General features: G+C 38.4%; 1 protein-coding gene across 2 annotated transcripts; it reads right to left on the reverse strand.

Annotated features, from left to right (window-relative positions):
- Positions 1-528: 528 nt before the first annotated feature.
- On the reverse strand, positions 529-14,329 carry LOC131779449 (ribonuclease ZC3H12A-like). 2 transcript variants are annotated; one of them, XM_059096016.2, is made up of 3 exons: positions 14,174-14,329; positions 6,539-7,224; positions 529-4,404 (listed from the first exon to the last, which is right to left on the reverse strand). In XM_059096016.2, exons 1-3 carry the CDS (start codon positions 14,177-14,179, stop codon positions 2,874-2,876), a joined length of 2,223 nt encoding a protein of 740 aa, XP_058951999.1. In that variant the 5' UTR covers positions 14,180-14,329; the 3' UTR covers positions 529-2,873. The 2 variants fall into 2 exon arrangements, with proteins under 2 accessions (XP_058951999.1, XP_058951992.1); XM_059096009.2 differs by lacking the exon at positions 14,174-14,329 and adding an exon at positions 7,317-7,562.
- Between the last annotated feature and the right edge of the window lie 6,014 nt (positions 14,330-20,343).

Genomic DNA, 20,343 nt, shown 5'->3' on the forward strand with positions numbered 1-20,343 from the left:
TTGACTCCCTATGATAATAAGCATCTGAATTCTCCCTACAATATCACCCCTGAATCAAAGAAAAAGGTCACAAGGATAAAGGAAATGACCACAACTAAAGAAGCTCTTGATTGTTAAACAGATTCTCCTTGTCAGCACCTGGAAATGTATAGAGAAAAGTATGGAGAATATGCACACTGGAGTTAGGGTTTGAAGTATAAAACACTGTGTTGAAATGGCCAGGACTCCAACCCAGAACTCTTAACCTTTTAACTCCTAAGATCTCATTACTAATTCTCCTTACTGTCTGTCATATAATTCTTATGATGTAAATTTGAAGAATTTGGTATTGGATCAATTAATAATTCTCTAATTGATATTTTACTTTATTCTCATCACTTCTGTGCTTGATATTGTATTGATATTGTAAGGAGAAATTCTCTCTTTGTCACTCATGGGAGGTAAAGGGTTAATCAGAGTCTAGCACCCTGACCACTAATTATAACATGTAATTCTAGTCAGTTGCTTGAAAAAACCCACCACACCAAATCTGTTTTAACAAATTTTAATGTCATTTAAAAAAATTGACAATTGTTTTCTTCTCAGTATAATATGTGGTTGATGTTAAGCATCAGCCAGCTACTTATATAGAACTTCACCAAGTGGAGTTAAATTCCACAATGTTGTTGTCGTTCCAATGTAAACTAATTTCTTACACTCTCACAAAGAGCATTCCCGATGTGAACTTATTGTTTGACCTCACGTCAAATATTTTCTTAAATGGAAGTGTTAAATTGTAACGGCCTCTTAAAATTTGCAAAAATTAGAATAAATTGTTTTTACGATAGTATTCTCTCCAGTGGCACAGATAAGAAAATTTTCTTTGAGTTCCAGTTTGTGACCATATCCTCACCAGAGGGTACATTTTAAATATTCACCACTAAGTGTTGAGGAAATTGCCTCATATTTTAAGATTTTTGATAATCCACTTTCATGAGAAAAAAAGTTAACAAGTGTATATAATTGCCTCAGCAATATTAAGGGTTTAAATAACATGAAGTCAAACAATAAGCTCTGGAATATACTAACATACCTACAAAAATGATATCAAAATCACTTCACATTGCAAATATTACAAAAAGCTGAACATCAGAGAAAAGCTGATGAAAACCTGTACATGACCAGTAACACCTTAAATACATTAACAAAACTTTCTTGCATTCAAATTCCACTCCATCAGAACAAAGTAGCATGCCAAATTATGATTTTAAGTCAACTTAACCTTGACTACATACCACTTCACCACTCTTTGAGATTAATTACTGATCAAGGAAGCTACATCAATATTTTAAGCAATTTTTTTTTTCAAACTCCAGCATGGTAGATCATAAAAATAAAATGACATGTCTGGGGTGAAAAACATCAAACATTGCATGGATGGTAGGTACAAGATTGAAAAGATTAACTCAGATTACAGACATCACATTGATGCACAACTGACATAGCTCCCTTAACCCTTTAACTCCTAAGATCTCATCAGTAATTCTCTTTCTGTCTTCCATACAATTCTTATGATGTCAATTTGGAGAATTAGGTATCAGATCAAGTTGTAATCCCATAAATGATATTTTACTTTATTCTCATCACTTGTTGGCATAACATTGTCTAGATATAGTAAGAATAAATTTTGTCTTGGTCACTCACAGGAGTTAAAGGGTTAAGGTGCTGCCAAGGATGACGGCAACTGCATGCATAGAAAATAGATATTTCCATTTAAGAATGAGTGCTACAAAACTGCTCGACCAGCAAGGATCTCTTGGCTAGCAAGAAACCGTGTTCTGACCCAAAAATTTGATCAATATGTTCTGCCTGTAAAGCCCCTTCCATTATTTTCCCAGTATAAAATATTGACTGTAAATAGATTATAAAGCCTTGGCATCCTATTTATAAGATAACTGGATTACTTCATATGTTGATTAACGGCACTAAAAACCATACAAAAAACGTTTTTCTCAATTGACCATGGATCATTATTTCTCAGGCATTCTCTGATCAATGTTCCTTCCACTAACCATTTCCAACTTAAGTTATTTTTATTGTATTAAAATTTTAATGAGTGTGTATTTAAGACCTGGCCTAATAGAAAAATTCCTTGTTTAAAAATATTACTAGCATGTCAACATCAAAATGCATGAACTTACCAGTTCAACTGCTATCCTGCACGAATATTTAGCTAAAACTTCAATCACACCTCATAAAAATTTAAGGAATAATGGCATTTATAAAATGACAGACAAGAAAACCTTTTTACAAATATCCTCTGACCATTCCCAGAAGTATACAGATGAAATCTCTGTAAATGCCACCTTTGTTGTTTAAAACAATAAATCGCTGAAATTAGACTACCCTAAGATACCAAGAGAAGGTTTTCTCCAAGTTGCCTACTGGAAGCATGGCTTAAATTTTCCAATATTAACATAAATTTTTTAATGAATTCAAGATCCAAACTTAAGTAGGTGAGTGTGAAGAACACACAAAAATAAGCAGACAAATTCAATCAGCAATGTTGACATGCTGTAACCACTCAACCCTATAACTTGAGGAACCATCACTCCCTACAAATTCTAAAAATTTCTTGTCCAAAGTCTACTTGATGGAACTCCAAACTTAAAAATTATCAATAAATGAACAGAAATTACTACACCCTCACACTAAATATACATGTACCACACCATCGAATGTACCAGTTATACTTTCAACTTGATGATATCAAGCATAATAAAAAACGTGTTCTGTACTGAAGTTAAGTTGTTCTGCACAAATTTTTTGGACAGTTCCTTAGCTTTTTTTTTTTCATAAAAATTATGATCTGTAACACTGGTTAATTTTTTTCCTCACTCATCTACATCATCCAACATGTGCTGGGTCAATATATCAATACTAGTTTCATCAGAATACTTATCAAGGATCTTGAGAACTTTCTCAACCTCATCAGGGAATATTTCAGAAAGCTTTTCATAGGCCTTGATTCTAAGATCCTCATGTGATGATGAGTTATCACCCTCTTCAGGATTATCTGTCACATCACCAGAGATTCCACCAATTATTGGAGGGGCTCGTGAGCGGTACATGTAGCTGTTGTTCTGTCCATATGGAGTGCGACTATAACCGTAAGGTGGAGCTGGTCCGTAATGATGATACTGTTGTGCAGGAGGATATTGATGGTGTGCCTGAGAGAAAGGTGGAAGATTCCAGTGGTTCGGTGGAAGGCTTGCTGGTGGGTGGCCTTTGTAAGGTGATGGACTACTGACAGGTGGGTTGGAATGGTACTGGGGTCTATAATGGTATGGGCTCCCTCCAAACATCTGCTCTTGTATCATCCAATCACCCCCAACCACACTCTTTTCATTTTGCATTCGGGGCAGTGTCATAGACCCACGCACCATTATATCAGGGTGTCCTGTTAGGGATGAGTACTGCTGAGGATGACAGGCATGGGGTAGACTGCCACGTCGCAACATTGGACTAACAGGGCCAACTGGAGCCCCACCGCAAGCTTGGTCTTGAACACTTCCAATGCTGTGAGTTCTCTGAAACCGGTCTTGCATTGCTTGCACATCAGGAGGGAGTTGTTTTTGACGTGGCAAAGGGTCGGATCTGCGCTCTCCAATTCCCACAACCTGGCCTGTCCGCAAGGTTGGTGGAAACACCCTTGCCATTTCTGCAGGGAATTCACTATGTGGTGGTAATGGCAGAGGCTTTTGGTGAAATTCAGTTGGTGTGGCTGGGAGTGGCCTTGGAGGGCATGGGGGCAGTGGTTTAGGTAACCTTGAAACTTGTCCATAGGGGACTTCAGGTGGTAAATGTGCTGTGTTAGCTGGTACACAGTTTGGTTCCCTCACTTGGTTTCTGTCAGGGTGAAGAAATCTGCAGCGCTTTCCATATGTGCAGTTGCGCTGATATGGACACAATTTTCCATGTCCCTTTTTGAGGAACTCATCCAAGGTAGGACCATGCCTCCCACTAGGGTCATCTGGTGGCATGAATTTGTCATCGACAAATGAGTACATCAAAAGACGCTGTTCGATAACTTTCTTCCACTCATGATTCTCTGCCATCAAATCGCGGAAGTTGTCATTTGAAACAATAACACCATCGTTGTCGGCAGCATGCTTGATGATGTAGCGGTCATCATAACATTTGATGATTTTCCCATTGGCAGCTGTTCTGCTTGGGGTCCACACAAGAATGCAGTCCTCTTCAAGCCTTTTCAGAACCTCTTGATTGGTAATTGGTGAGTCAGGGCGTGGTGCATTTTTACGCCACATAGGGACAAAAACTTTTATGTTGAGGTGATTTCTTGCAAGAAACCAGTCCACCACAAGGCCAATTCCCCTACAGGAGAATACTTTCTGATTCCCATGACTATGAGAACAATAAAAATAAAATCACTTAGTGGGATTAAATTTAATTGAGGTTATTGATGATTCAAAACTAGCTTCTCTTCATATTTGGAATAATGGATTTTAATTTAAAGAGTAAAAGAACAGATCCACCTTTAAATGTCCAGAATTCAGTTAAAAAAAAATTGACATTTCATTTTCATGCAGAGGATTATAATCCCAACACACAGCAAAAAGCATAACCAAGCTTTACTGGACATGAAACATTATTGGAACTAACCAAGTTCAAAATCACAACAAAAAATTATAATTCTCATAAATATATCAATCTTATCAGGTAGAAGTTATCTTGGCCAAACAATAAATTCTCATGACTAACTTACAAGGAAATGTGTAGCAGCTTAAGGGAAGAATTAATAGTAAGATCTTGGGAGTTAAAAAGTTAAAACAAATTGGCCTGTGCACACCAATTATGTTTCAACTTCTACCTCTTGACACTGAATTTACTATTTCAACAATTATTTCATGCACATAGCCCCTATGTAGTGTGTCAAGGTCTTGACAAGGTTGACAACATGTTATGATTTCACCCTACTATTTTGCCAAGCATCAAGCTGCAAGCCCTCAAGAGTCATTCTCTAAAATTTCAGGACTGTGGTCAATTATCCAGAGTCAAATATTTGAAATATCTGAGATACCTTTCCATGTCAAGAAAAAAGCCAGAAGACATATCGGATTACTTTAAAATGCTTCCTTTCGACAAACTTGTTCATATAGCCAGTCCAATTGATAAGCACTCTAAAAGCCCTTTTCATTTCAGCAACAGTTTTGTAGCATTTTTGGTTATTTCAAAATTTTTTTGTTCTTATCTGGTTGATTGCTAGCATCATTAAAAACTTAAAAACCCTCATTCCAAAGTAGCCATTTAATTCTGTTTCTAGGTTAGCCTTGCCAAAGTCAAAGTAACACAAAATGATACTTAAAACAGAAAGGGAAAGTTTGGCAAGCAAAAATAACTGCAAAGATGCTGTGAATTTCTTTTTGCCTTGGAAGTTGTTTGACTTAAAGATCAATAGAGGCTTAAATCAAAGAAGTATTGTAGCAATCAACCCCAACCTTTTAAAAGAGGATATCTGAGGGGTTTTTTATAAGAGGAATTTTCTTTGTAGAAAAGAAATACTCTCGATATGCTAAGCTCCAAAAAATGAAAGCGTACAGGAAAATGTAAGCGAGACTTTGGTAACGGGTGAAGGTTGTGTGCATATGAACCAAACTTCCGATATCCCACATTTATCACAAGGAAAATAACCTTTCGGAAATGGCTTCATTCTCTAATTAAAACCACTTCAGCAATTTTATCCATTCCTATTCAAATAATTTTTTTCCTCCGGAAAGTATTCACTCCTAAGTATGTTCTAAAAACAGATTATTCCAACAGTTCCGTTTGAGAAGGATCAAGCGAACATTTTTTCCAAACTAAACCAAAAAACGTCGATAACGAAAATTTGAGCTGCAAAGAATTATTTTGGGCATGTTCGGTATGGAAACTTAGGAAAATCTCAAAGTCCAAATTCAAGTTTTGCCTAAGACTGACTAAAATTTTCGAGACAACAGCCAAATAGAAATCGAACTATTCTGATTTATACAAGACTAAATGGTATACCAAATCAAACGTGCGACGAATTCAAATGTGATTAAAAACAATTGAACTCGAAAACAATTTTGCTTGCACACACGTGTGACTATTGCCAGTATCACTTCCCTTCCGCCCTAAAACACGCACAATTATGCAAACTCAAAGACCACTAATTGATTTAAAGCGATAAAACTTTGATATATCGCCAGATAAACGAGTGAAATCTTGTACCATGCAATCGAATTATGAAATCCCTTATGGAAGTACCTAAAATGCATAACTAAGCGAGATCGCCATCTTGCGTACCTCGTTGTGCACTGTACGTCGTGGATAAGCTTATATTTGTGCAAACAGAAATGTCGTACGAGTGAAGTGCTCGATTGTTTTGCTAGTAGTGATTCCGCGGAAGATAAATCTGATATTTACAACAACAAAACTTCAATCCAACAGCGTAATAGCTGAAGAATGCATTAACCATGCGAAACAACCGCAATTTGAAGATTTAGCAAACGTTACATACCTCATAGCAACATTACTTCCATCGATGACGATTGGTCTCAGGTAGCTCGAGTCTTCAGGGACAGGAACTGGTTTTTCGTAGTTGAAGGTCGACGATCCCTCTTCCAACTGTTTCACTGAAGATTGAGCTTTCACGAGTTCTGACAACAGTGAATTGGTGTCCGCTGAAGGTCCAAGCTTGCTCAGCCCAGTTGTGATCGTGTCTTCATTGTAACCGAGTTTCTTCGCGAAGTCTCTTAGCGATTCGTCACTAACCGAAGAATCGCAGCCTTTTTCGTCGCCTTTACCTTTCTCGACGATAACGCTGGGTTTTTTAGCTTCAGTTCGATTCACAACCATTTCAAATGCACTTCGAGAAGCAAATTCTGTATCGACGGACGGCGAAGTCTGTTCTGCTGTTTCAGCGCATTCCTTTTCGGATACTTTTCCCGACGAAAAATAATTTTCGGCGTTTTCACTCCGATTGACCTGATTTATTTCGTTAGAGTCTAATAACTTGTCAGTGGATTTCTGAGCCAACTCTTTTTCGTCTTTATGACAGTCGTTGTTATTGACTTCGACCACAGATGTGTTTTGTTTGGTCGAACTGCTGTCAACTGGGGTCGAGGTAATGTTATTTTCCTTCCAAACAATCTCTGCTTCTTCAAGGGAGCTGAAAGTCCGTGAACAAACCTCTAAGATGTAATCCTATAGAAAAACACGTTCAGAGTTAGAAAAACAAATCAAAGTCGAGTAATCGCGGGGAGCTAATCATTTCAGAAGAAAGACTTTTTGCGAACCTTGGCGCGCCTAATATCATGTTCGCTGCCTTCGACTTTCACCCAACATCTTTCGCTATCCTCTTCCTCTCGAGTCAGCTGTACGCCAAACAAATAATTTACACTCTTTTCGACTGACGCAAATTTTGGATCGACTTGCTCTTTTAACAACACAAATTCCAGAAACTTCTGTACAACCATCTTTCTACGATCAACCCGACCACGCTTTCGAGATCGTCATCGTGTTTTGCTGTCCGCTTCAGTGAGTACAGGGTGGGATCAAGTCGAGACACCGGAAACACTGACACTTGTCAATGACGTCATTGAGCTTGAACTACTTCCTTTGCAAATAGTACAGTAACATAGAACAATCAAGACTGTACTTAGATTTTCACGCGTAAGCTGTAGTTGTTTAAAAACGTTTACTTTACAATTTCGGGGTGTTAGGATGGAAGTAGATCTGAGAAGATTTGACGCCACGTTTCATATAGAAAACGAACCGGAAAAGGGCCTCCTTTTTTCCACAAATGCCAGACGTGCCTTGTCCTAATTTGGGTTCGCATTCTTGGATCTCCGCTTAAATCATAGCTAAAAAAGAATGAGGGATGTCGGAGAGATAGAATATCAGCCAAACTACACAAATGCTGGTAGTGGTTAAAATTGCCCTTAGGCGCAAGCCAAAAGCTATTTCGTGTTTGTTTGTTTATATTTGACACTACATCGTCTAAACATCGCGTCGCCCATTGCTCCGGCATCCTGTAGAGACTTCATGCTTGTGAGCACGACGCTTTAATTACCCTTTTTTTGAAAGCATCGCCTCTAAGAAATTGTGATGAAAAATTAAAAGAAATTATGCCCCTGTTGCTAACTTTTCTTTTTTTTTCTATTTGGAAACTAATATCGTCCACAACGTTCAAACATCTCGCGCACATTTTTCTGCTGAATTTTTTAGAAATGATTGTTTCTCCGGCTCTGTCTAAAAATAATCGGTTTTTGCAGCTGTTTCCAATGCCTTCAGGCAAGATTCATTGTGCCAAATGGTTTCGTTATACGTTCCACGTATAAGCTTAAAACAAATAGTCGCCTTTTCTATTGTTGTTTATTTTAATATTTAAAAACATTTTTCTCTCCTTTTGAAAAAGTGGCAGAAAACTGCATTGTTATCTTTATACAAGCACGCTTCTTAGGAATCACTTACATTCTTTGTTACCGGTTACTACTGGGCATGCAGCAATATCCCATCCCCTTACTGAGAAGAAAAACACCTTTCCTTGGTTTAGCTGTTGGTGAACACTAATTCTTGGTCTGTTTTACTTCAAAAATTTAGAGCACAAATGTTTGCTGTCGATGTCTTCCTCAAAGAAACTTACAATTGGAGACGGTTCCCACGTTTTCGCCTCATGCGCAGCGGTTAATGATGACATTGCGAAAGGTTGAGCTAAATTTAGACAAAGATCCTAATTTTGGAAACATCTTTAAATTACCTTGGCTTGCTCAGCAGGCCTCTAGCTGATACTTATCATCAACGAAAATCTCTCAAGAGGCGAATTTTCTCGTGTTGCATATTTCTTGTTTAAAAAAAAACAGACAATTGAAAGACAACGGAATGAATTGTGCTTTTAATGCTTGAATGCCGGAGCTGTTTAATTCTTTACCAGTTACTGTTTCTCAAGGATGAAACGAATGAAAAGATGGTGAGTGTGCGCGACATGAACAACTGAGTAATACAAGTAGGAGGGCTCCGCATTTTGCACGTTTGAGGCATAGTTAGAGAATCAACTGCTTCTTGTCAAATTTTAAATTTAACAGATTTAGAACCAGATTATCGGGGTGGAAGTGAAGAATTATTATCCTTCCTATGCGAATGCTTCAATCATTATCTCAATTGCGAGTACTCATGTCCTGCTCATATTTTATTGAAAGGGAATTAGTGTTGTTCTTTACTTCCTAACTGGGCATATCCCATAAGTGAAAGCTGCTTAGCTACATCCTCAAGGAAAATAATGATGTGGCATTTTTTGACATTTGTTTTAGGGAACAGAGTAAACCACCTCTTAGGGTGAGCGTCAAGTGGATTAACTAATTGACGGTGTCCGCGCCATTTGTGGTGTGGCCAACTTGAAATGCCAAGTCATTTCGAGCTAAAGCATTCTTGTGTGTACTGAATCGTTGGGACTATTTAATATTTTCCTTCTCATCCGCCCGCGACACTTGATTTGAATTTTCCTGGATTTCCGCAAATTCCTACGCATGACACATATAAATAACCGTGACGACATTGAGATATGGAAGACATAGGAGAAGATATATACCGAATTAAGATACAAAGACTTTAATCTTCTTCCCGCTGTAGTTTCGTGTTTTTTGGGGCAGTTTGCGTTACCAGGCAAACAAGGAAAGTCTGATTCGATAAGGATCATTTTGGACAAAGCACAAATTACCGTTTCAATATTGCACTGTTTTGTTATTTTGTCAATGTGTACTTTCTCGATCCGCTACAGTCTTCTTTACAGTAAACTGTTCTCATCTTTTGAACTTAAATCTCGTTAGAAAAGTTCTAGAAAGGAAAAAGTTCTTCTTGCCTCTCCAAACATCATGCGTTGGTGGTGACACCCAATGCCTCTCATTCTACTTCCATTGCTAATGGACTTACTCACTGCACTAATAGCGCGAAGGCGGGGTTTGCCAATGAGCTAAGAGAACTGTATAATTTGATAAGCCTTGGGGCGATATTGAGTTATTTCATCCGAAATTAAACCAAACCATTAAAGACATTTTTGAGTCTGAGCAAAGGAGGCTGTCGGTATCGCAGTCAAGAAAGGCAAGAAACTTCAGTCAGTTGTAAGGTAAAAGAGATATTGACTCATTACAGTTAGTTTCTAATATATAATCCAATCAAAAGAAAAAATAACCTGGAGACACCAAAATTAGATCCAAATTAGAAATGCAAGTTTAATTGCACCGTTGTTTTCCGCTCTACAAGTTGTGGGTTTTTTTATTGAAATCTCCTTGGTCATTATTTCCTTTTCAATCAGTATTAACTTTCAGCACATGCATGCGGACTACTCCTGCCGAAACATTACTGATCTTCCTTGAGGTTGCGCTAAAACATACAAAAGGAGTTGGATTTAAACACGTGCTTTAGCCGGATATTCCCTTCGCAAAAGTTCACTCTAGCTGATGGTTACTCGATCGTGTGTGTCCAAGGCTGACCAAATCCCAATTTTATATTATTAGGCTAATGGCCTTGCCTCTTCATTACGCAGCCAGACGTAAAGCTTAATTTGCTTAAATGATTTCAATCCATTGCCTGAGGAGCTTGAAACTAATGAAAGTCATAGCATTTATTTTACATCTCATCACAAAGAAACAATAAAACTGTCTACGGTTGCACATTCCATAAATTTGTGACTGAAAAATTTTGATCATGAGACTGAAGGCAAGTGTCTTAAGTACAACTGATCCTTTCAATCCAAAGATCAGACTTTGAATTCTCCATTATAACTTCAATATAATTTTTCTTATGTTCGAAATGAGAATTTTTGGCTCCCTGTCTAATCTTGGGTCAGCTGCTTGACGCCGATGTCTCCATTGATATCGAAAGGCAAACTTACATACTGATCTCTTTTTGTAGTGAAGGGGTTGAGTATTGCATCTCAATTGAATGTTGTTGCACCGATCAAGGAATTGTTTTCTACGAAAATAAGTTGCTTATTCGCGAACTCCAGCTTGTACAGTCGGTTGTAGACAGAAAATTTTTTCGTCCAATAAAACTCCTCAAGCAGTTTGATCATGTTATCATGTTATCAAGTTATGGAAAGGGCATTGGTAAAACTTTCACCAATTGAATGTATTATTCTCATTTAAAAGACGGTTTGTTGTATTAATGAAATCAAACGCGTGTCTCTCCATCCCAAAAAGACCACAAGACGCAAATATTGGTTAGAACATGATGTGGTTGGAACATCAATAGGATGTCTTATCACGTTCTCTTACGTTCAAACGATACCAGGCGTCAACTAGCTGACCTGGTACATGCTGAGAAAAAAAATTTGAACAATAGCAGCTCGACACCGGATCCGACAGACGTTATCTCCTAATGGGAAGCTTTCTACATGTTACACGAGTTTCCGAGATGTTATCGCGCTTAACGAAGGAGGATAATGAACAGAATAAAGCAAATCAATAGGGAAGTCTATAGACAGTGAATGACCTTATCTGTTGTATCAAACTGTTCGCTTACCCTTCCACATTTTCCCGTCCGGATAATAGCGTCGATTTGTCCATGATATGGAGTCAATACGGCGCCGTATCTCATAGGGTAGAAAATTAGTTCAGTATTGACCCGATTGAGGTTACAAATTGGTTTTAACAATTGAAACAGGAATGAAAGGGCAAATACAGACTAATCACAGATGATCTTTGTGACTAACTTCACGATATTCAAGTATCTTTGACAGCTCGCTTTGCTGCTAAAACGACGAGGTCTGAGCAGGATCACTTGAAGATGCACGCGTACTTATCGACGGGCACGCGAAGAACGAATTCAGCTCGTGTTGAAATATTCCCGACTCTTCATTGAAACTTCTCAGTAACTTTGAAGGCAACAACCCAACTTCTTATGCAACACTAAATATCGTTCAATTTAATCTGTTATCTATTTGATATCTATTTGACATAACCAGCTATAACTACTCTTTTTCTTTTTAAGGAGAAATACGTTGAATTCTTAAGTCGGCAACGCAGACAGTCGGTGGCGGACAACACCCTTAATATCACTCCCTGCTGTTATATGGTTTTCGGCCGCACGATATCTTACGGATCTTTTCGCCAGATTTTGTCAGGGCTTGAAATAACGTCCTAATCTAAAAGTTGTTGCATAGAAAGTTAACAGGTTCAAGAAAAATCACTGGTTTACAACAAACAGTTTTGAAGACTGAAACGAAGTGAAACTGTTTTATGAAAGTTATAACGTGCAGGCTGCAGACCATGGCAATTTGTCCTGTCGGTAAAAGGAATTAAAAAATTATCCAGTACCTGTTAAGCATCGTTGTGTGATAAAACGATGTCCATCACAACTCTGACAAATCCAAGGACCTTTGAGTGATCCAAATCTCTAGTGGAACACCTCCTTACTATGCGGTTGAAAGAAACGGCTACAAGGTCTTCTGATCACTCAACTAACACAGGCAAACACTGTTTTAAAGGTTCCGCGCTTTCTTTACGAACTCAGTGTCACAGTGATAGTTTTTTGACGTTTCATGGCTTTTTGAAAGAGTTATCGCCGAAATTCTGCCTTGACATTGGGTTATGTTTCCCTGCGAACCATCAAAAGATCTCAAAAGCCTATGGACCCTCCCTACCTGCAAACTTTTGATTTCAGGCAGCCCCGTTCTTTTTCAGCATTGTACGTCGCAAGCATGGCGAAAAGATACGATATATTTTGGCTCCCACGACAGAAAACGTAGGGAGAGAGAATATTTTTTTCGCCTACTAAAACTCAAACCATTTCTCCTCCTTTTCATCGAGCAACGTATCAGAATACGTCAGAGCAAGAACCGCATTCTCGGGACTTAACTCTATGAACATATAATAACTTTAATCTTTACTGTCGTTTTAAGTGAGACATTACTTATCGCACGCTTTCTTGCACGGTAAATGTTTTTCAAGGAAACTGCACCCTAATCAACAACTTGAAAAACAATTTACGTGAAAGTTGTCATGACCGCACTTTTGGCGTGATCGCCGAAATTAGATTGCGATATTTGCTTTTGTGTTTTTCCTTTACAAAATAATTTATTCTGTCTCGAGTCATGTAAAAACCACATGATTACACGCCTTAGTGTAGACTGTGGAATATTGGCGTAATAATTTTTGTTGCTTGCGAGTCAATATTGATTCTCTCTATATGCTGGATAGCAATCATTTCTGTATTCAAAGCGGAAAAAAAGGAATTTTACTTACTTCAGCATAATTCAAAAAAACAAAAAGCTATCTGAAATTATTTAAAGAGTTTTTTAAATGTATCTTTTACATGTTTCGAAGCGATCGGATTACTAGAGGTACGCGTGCAGGTGGCGGCAAAATTTGGTCTGAGGTACATTTACAAGTGTCGGCAGGTAAAGACACCGATTACATCTGTTTCGAATGAAGTATGGAATTCTTCTGGATTAAGTGATTGAAATGTTGAACTGATTAAGCAAATCAATTCTGAACCATGCTTAAGTTTTCGAAAGAGACCAAAAAGAAAACAACAGCTCGGCGTACTTGGAAAACAATTCAATATAGACTTTTAAAAATGATCGTTAATTATAACCGCGGCCGAGGAAATAGTGATTAATGACGCTTTGTAGTAACAGGCTACAGAAGATAAAGTTGCAATTGAGCTAATTTTAAACAAAATACAACTTATTATTTCAGTCAAGTATTAAAAAGTATGGTGTATGTTTTTGTCTCCCTCGCTGTTTTTAATGTCTTAGTTGAATATGAAATGACTTTTATGAGGACGTAAACACGTCTAAAAATTCCCTTTTGTGTAGTTTGTACTGGGTTAATATTACAGCCCTTCTGAACTTATTTCTGGAATTGGATCTTGGGTTGATTTAATCGCTTTTCCTTTGCATGATAACAGAATCTTTTCCGAAGGAAATTGAGGGCACGTTAGTTTACTTTGAAAGTGGTGATTCATGTTATCTCGCTAACTTGCGTCATCAACATGTTGTTAACTCTTGGCAGAGAATGTGAAAACACGCGTGCTAGACTCCTTGAAATCATTTTCTTCATTAGAAGCTGTTAGCGTGGTGGTTAGTTCCGGGATGTTTAAAAGCCTGCAGCTGAAAAGGTCGATAGCGCAGTTATAGCTTCTATTAATCACGTACCTTCATGGTCGATTTCCTTCTTCTGTTGGTTCAAGCTTAGTAGACTGAAAACGCTAAGGACAAGGTTAACGAAATATAAACACTACGCGAGCTGACTTCATCGCTGAAAATAGTCTTGGATTAAACAATGGGCTTTGTTTAGAGTAGGAGGTTGTTTTTCGTGAATGCTAATTCGTGGGATTTTAGCCCTCTTTTCATTTGATTGCGGTTGAGCTTGTCATGGGGTCTTTTGACAGCGTTCAGTTCAGAAATAGGGCAATTAAGACGACTTTTCCGGCTGTTTGCCAACTTTTCGCCCTTTGTTGTGAAGGCCAAACGGAAGTTTGCGGTGAATTGTCATTTACACGAACAGTGGTTTCAGTTGACCATAACTCTTATCTTCCTTTTCGATAGCCTTTTAAAGTTCAACGGAATGGACTTGGTAATCGTTCACGATAGCATTGCGATCAAATTTTCTAAATTTGAATCAGTTCCCTTTTGATTGGCTAAGTTACCTCTGAAATTGATATTTCTTAAATCAAGGGGGCAAATTCGAGAGTTGTATCAACTGTTTATTGAAGCAAATGAACTGTCGACGATGATCAACCAAATGACCATTAAAAATATCTTTCACAAATGATTAATTACCTTGGCCTTCAGGGAACAGTCTTTTATTGATTTGAAAAGCCAATGTGTTATACATGTTTCTCTTCTTTGGTCATCGGAAAACAAACAGTGCTATTCAAAATCTATATCTCGTCTCGTCATCGTGTCGCTCGAGTTTTCAGTTTATTATTGAAACCACTGCTGGAAATTATCAGCTAAACAGAGGGGTTCGGCCTTTGTGTAAAAGACATGATTAACTTAAGAACTTAATCATGACCCTGTGACATTGGTGGCGACGAAATATAAAGAGCTGCGAGACTGACAGAATACAGATCACATATGAAAATGGATTAAAGTGACAGATATTATCTTTAAGTGACGTACCTCTTGCAAGGTTTGAAAAAGAGCCAAATGCTTCACAGAAGAGGTCGTTTTAGTTTTATTTGTTCAGGCTGATCGAGCTCTAATTAATAATCCGAACTCCCTAGTACTGATAGTCAATTTTTATTTCACAGCCCTCTACGTGAGGTCGTGATTTTCACGCCATGTAATAAATTGGGAAGTTTACCCCCAGTTGATGCCCCGCTATAGGAAATATCAAGAGTCAAATATAACTAAGAACTATTTACTCGGACAGGTGGGCGCCTACAGAGATCCTGCATAGTCTATAGAGTGTTTTACAAGTCACTGCACTCTTCAATGTCAAAGACGTTATTGTTTAGTGGACGCTGTTTACACAAAACAAGACCTCCCTACCAAGAGCTACGGTGGATTAGCTGCCCAACACAATACACTTGCCTAAGCATAATATTGTTCTATGCAAATTATGCTCAGAACAAGTGTTTACTGTAAACTAGTTTCTTTTTTTAATTTTGCTTTCCCAGTTGCGCTCACATCAATGCCTGAATCGATTTATAGAACACGAATTCTCTTTTCAGCGTTTCAGGTTAGTTTAAACACAGGTCTCCAACACTTAGTTTAAATAAAACAAAGGGCAAAAGTAAAACATTATTACCATAGTTTTAATAAGGTTACAAATCGGATGGAAATACACTGAATATAGAGGGTGCAAACTAGATTTGAAACATCATCTTGAAGAGAGTAATAAAACTCTCTAGTGATTACTTGATTATTGACATGTGGCGACTAGAGCGAGTGAGTGAGTTGCTAAGTGCCTTTTCGGTAAGTACTGTTAGGGTTTGACGCATTGTCACAGCGATGTACATCTCCAACACTTCTGTATTGTTTAAGCTATGTTTATCTCTCCACGAAAAAGCAACGGTGCCTGATCTCAATCCCGGCTTACAACACAAAGGATCGAAAAAAACTAACCACGCAGTGGACTAAAGTTGAGATGGAAAAGGTTGTGATCTTACTGAAGGCTTTGAATAGTGCATAATTAGTGCAGAAACAACCCTAAGCTAGGGTTTTTGTAAAACCAACCAACTGTAGCCGGGTTGATCAAAAATGCGTGCCAAAGACCGTCTAAAAACAGAAAGTGATAATGTAGGCACTTTTTAATTCAAGTTAACCTGCTGCGTACTGAAAGAAAATGTCAGTTAGTTCTTCATTCTGTTGTCATATGATCAATGATGACGAATGAGTGTTTGAACACTGACTCGGTGAAGATCATCATGAGTAGAGTTTTGTCATCGAGGTCAATTAGTGTCAGCCTTATACGCACTGACTGACGGATGCATCAAATACTCTTGGTAGAGGTTGGTTAAATATGCGCAATGCATGGAGCGTCTCGATTGGGTGCGCAGACGCGCCAGTTGGGGATAAATTGACAGACAAATTATCTATCGCTTCCTGAACTTTATGCTGCATTTGAAAATGTAGCGAAAAGTATTTTCGTTAACGCTGCACGCGGTAGTAAGGAATTCCACTCTAAGCAGTGGATACTTTCTCAGTCAATAGACACTCAGGTTCGGTTCGAAAGCAAACCCGTTTGAACCTCCATACAAACTCTATATTCACTGATTTCCCTAGCGACCAAGGACACTTGTGGGGTTACGCTTTGGAAGGTTTTTTGTGTTTTTTCAGCTTCCTCAGCAGCTAAGGACATGTACGCCTGGTAGCAACCGCATCAGCCTCTGAGAGTCGTATTCAAATGAATTCGGCGACCTTCAGATCACTGTTCGTCGCAATTTTTTCAGGGCGCCTTGCTATCGATAGTTTTATTGTCCTAAAAATACGAGGGAGGCTTGGTACACGTTGCGTTCGTTCGTTCGTTGCGCTACCCGAACCTCTATCGATTTTCGCTCCGCCGCACCGTTTACTTTTGCGCTCGGTTAACCCTTTAACTCCCATGAGTGACCAAGACAGAATTTCTCCTTACCAAATCAATACAATATCATGCGGACACGTGATGAGAATTAAGAAAAATATCAGCTTGGGGATTGTTAATTGATCTAGTACCAAATTCTCGGAACTAACATCATAAGAATTGTATGGCAGGCAGTAAGGAGTACTAGTAATAAGATCTTGAGAGTGAAAGGGTTAACTGTCTGGACGCCTGGAGCAAGCTATTAAAATAGGAAGATACATACTCAAGTTAACTTTGAAAAAGCATTTGCCCAACGCACTTGATTTCTTGCTGTTTTTCATTTTCTTTTTAGAGTTGAAACCCACCTTAAATTTCCGATTCGGAAGTTACGGTGCTAATATTGTTGAAACCTCATTTATTTCGCTCCAATTTAAAATCAGATATTCAAAATGAAAGATTTGTCTGCTTTAGTCAAAAGCAGTACAGTCAACTAGAGAATTTGAAGTGATTTGAAGTGCACAAATTGGCGAATTGATATCAAATCTTTACCGCGAGGCTTTTTTGCGAGCTAAGCCGTAAGTAGATGAAAAGGATAAACGTCTGATGGTTGATTTACAAAAGTGTCTCCTGTTCTTCAAAAACTTTTTTGCGTGCCTCTCTATATGCGTGCAGCAATAATATTTCAGAAAAAAAAGATTGCCTTCTAAAACTCTAGCATGTACCGTCGCGATTGGCTTAAGACTAAGGGTCAGGATGCCGCAGGCAAGTAAGCTTTCGCGAAAAAATTACCCTTAGCTCCAGGCATTACTCATCCCTGAATAATCTCAAGAGATAATCCTTTGATAAGCGCTTTTGTCTCGGTAGAACGGATGACACTAGTGGGGTGCTGCACGCTGTTGACACAGCGAAATGATTCAAGGGTATAGGCGTGGTTTTTGTATTCTAGTCTCCGTACCCACACGATTTCACCAACTCATTTCTCTTTCCACTTGACCATGCGATGAAAGAGTGAGATTTACCGGTGTAGGGGAACGTAGGAGGGAAAGTGGAAACGGGGGAGGGTGGAAGGTCATACACCGGCGCCACACTGCCTTTTCATATATAGAAAGCGAGGGTCACATTGCGATTCCCACATAGGGATCCCCATTTTCCCCTAGCCACATCCTTATGGTCCTAAATTTCTTCAGAGCTGCGATCCACGCCAATCATACAGGCATGTTGGCTGTCAGAGATCCAAATGCTGCAAGAGAACGCTCTCTCAGCTTGAAATTAATAACCAAGCGGAGTAGGCCGTTCACCTCATGCTGAATGATGTGACCACAAGGATTTGTTTACTCCGGTTGCAGACAGGAGCCCATCATCTCCTGTTGCAGATTATTTTCTGATTAACAGCACGAGATCAAGCTTAATCCTTAATCGTTAGCCCTTAAGTGTCTTAAGTGTTACACGAATCGTCTTGTTTGTCATTGAACTAGTAAATGACGAGCATCCACGGAAAAATTTGCTAGCGAAAAAACACCCTCACTAATCCATAATTATGCCATTAATTGTGTTGAAGTGCATTTCGATTGAGTGTCGCGTAACCCAGAAAAATTAAATTCATCATAACAGTCAGAAAGAGTAAAGAAACACGTGTAAGGGAGACAATAAGGGCTCAAAGGAAAAAAAAACAAGCTAACAGCTCAGAGGGTGGGAAAACGCGAGTAACCAGGCCTGCATTACCGTTCATTTTTGCATAGAGGGTGGCTCGGCTGTTTTAGACCAATCAAAGAGCGAAATAAAGAAAAGCCAATGCAGTCTCTGATTACCTTTGATTTTGGTCGTGCTGAGCCTGGATTGAACTATTGATCTTTATTGTGCTCTCTAAATACTAATGAGGATAAATCAAATATATTAACCAATCACGTCAAGCAAGGTCCTTTACTGACCACGTTTAATATCTCTAGACACCAACTAAGGTATCCAAAGGCAAACTTCTTACGAAAAATATCGTGAAATGACAACATGTCTTTTCAAACTGCTGTTTTCACGAAGTCCCATTGTACATCTTAAAAAAATTATATTTAGTGGGAACATCCTATGCCTTTTTTTCGATTCACCGATCAAAATACAGTGGATTACAATATTTCTAAACAATATCTGCTTCAATTTTCTTTTCCTTTGTCATCTTCCTTTTCAAAGCGGATTCATTATATCAGGAATGTTTACATAGAGGTTGAAAATGTATTTAATTTTAATGCAATTTGGAAAACAATGCTTAGCTGTAACTTGCAAATGTCCTTCTTAGCAGGAAAAAATTATTGTGGTTATCATATGCTAGGGAGGTGACGGAACAAGGAAGCTCAAAATACCAGCACCACAACACAGGATACGTTGTGAAAGACAGAGGAGACACAAAAAATGAAGATGGAAAACCAAAGACCCCTAAAAAAGAAAAATGAGGAGTTCAAAACACGAAAACAAAGACCTCTAACCACGAAAAAAAAGACCTCTAAACATGAAAACAAAGACCCCTGAACACGAAAACAAAGACCTCTAAACATGAAAACAAAGACCCAAGAACACAAAGACGCAGACTCCCCACACCGTCTCACTTCTTTTTTCTATCAAGATGACATTTTTAAAACCTGCTTCCTGTTATTGCTCATAATGATCAGTGTTTTCTTTAAGGTTTTAAGTCGCCGGAGCTTTTTTAAAGGTAAATGGTTGTGGGTCTCGAAATCCAATATGGCGGACGAAACGTCATATTGTTTGTACTTTCCTGCATCCACAGCAAGATTTGTCAAAAAGACAGTCCCCATCAGAACGTTTTTAAACTAACCTTGAGTCAGAAGTCTTTTTATGTTTTCAGGAAAGATAGGCGGTGCAAATTTTTATTTTTATTGAGCCCAAGTTTAGACCTGATAAACATCATCTCTGTACGCAGAATTATTTAGAAGCCTCAGTAGAGCTAGATGGATCTGCTGCCATATCAGAACTATCACGTAAAAACAAGTACAAATGTAACGAAAGTCTCAGAGCAAGTAAAGGTAATAAGTAGTCTGTTAAATGGACCTAAATAGGATGATTATCTTGTGATTCAAGCTAGCTGTTCGAAAATACCTTTTCGCCTATCCGTCTTCTGTGTATTCCTATATATATCGAAAAAAGATGTTGCACCTCAAAACAATTGGTGATTTGCTCAACGTGTTCTTGGCCTCTTCCTGGCGGTAGCGCCGATCGAAATGTAGACGAGGCCTGGGTTTCACGCCTGACGGGCTATACTTACTGTAACTCCGGCAATTTTTAAATCGCCCTTTTTTTAAATTTAAGTCTA

This window comes from Pocillopora verrucosa, chromosome 9 (assembly GCF_036669915.1).
Source record: "Pocillopora verrucosa isolate sample1 chromosome 9, ASM3666991v2, whole genome shotgun sequence".
NCBI lineage: Eukaryota > Metazoa > Cnidaria > Anthozoa > Scleractinia > Pocilloporidae > Pocillopora > Pocillopora verrucosa.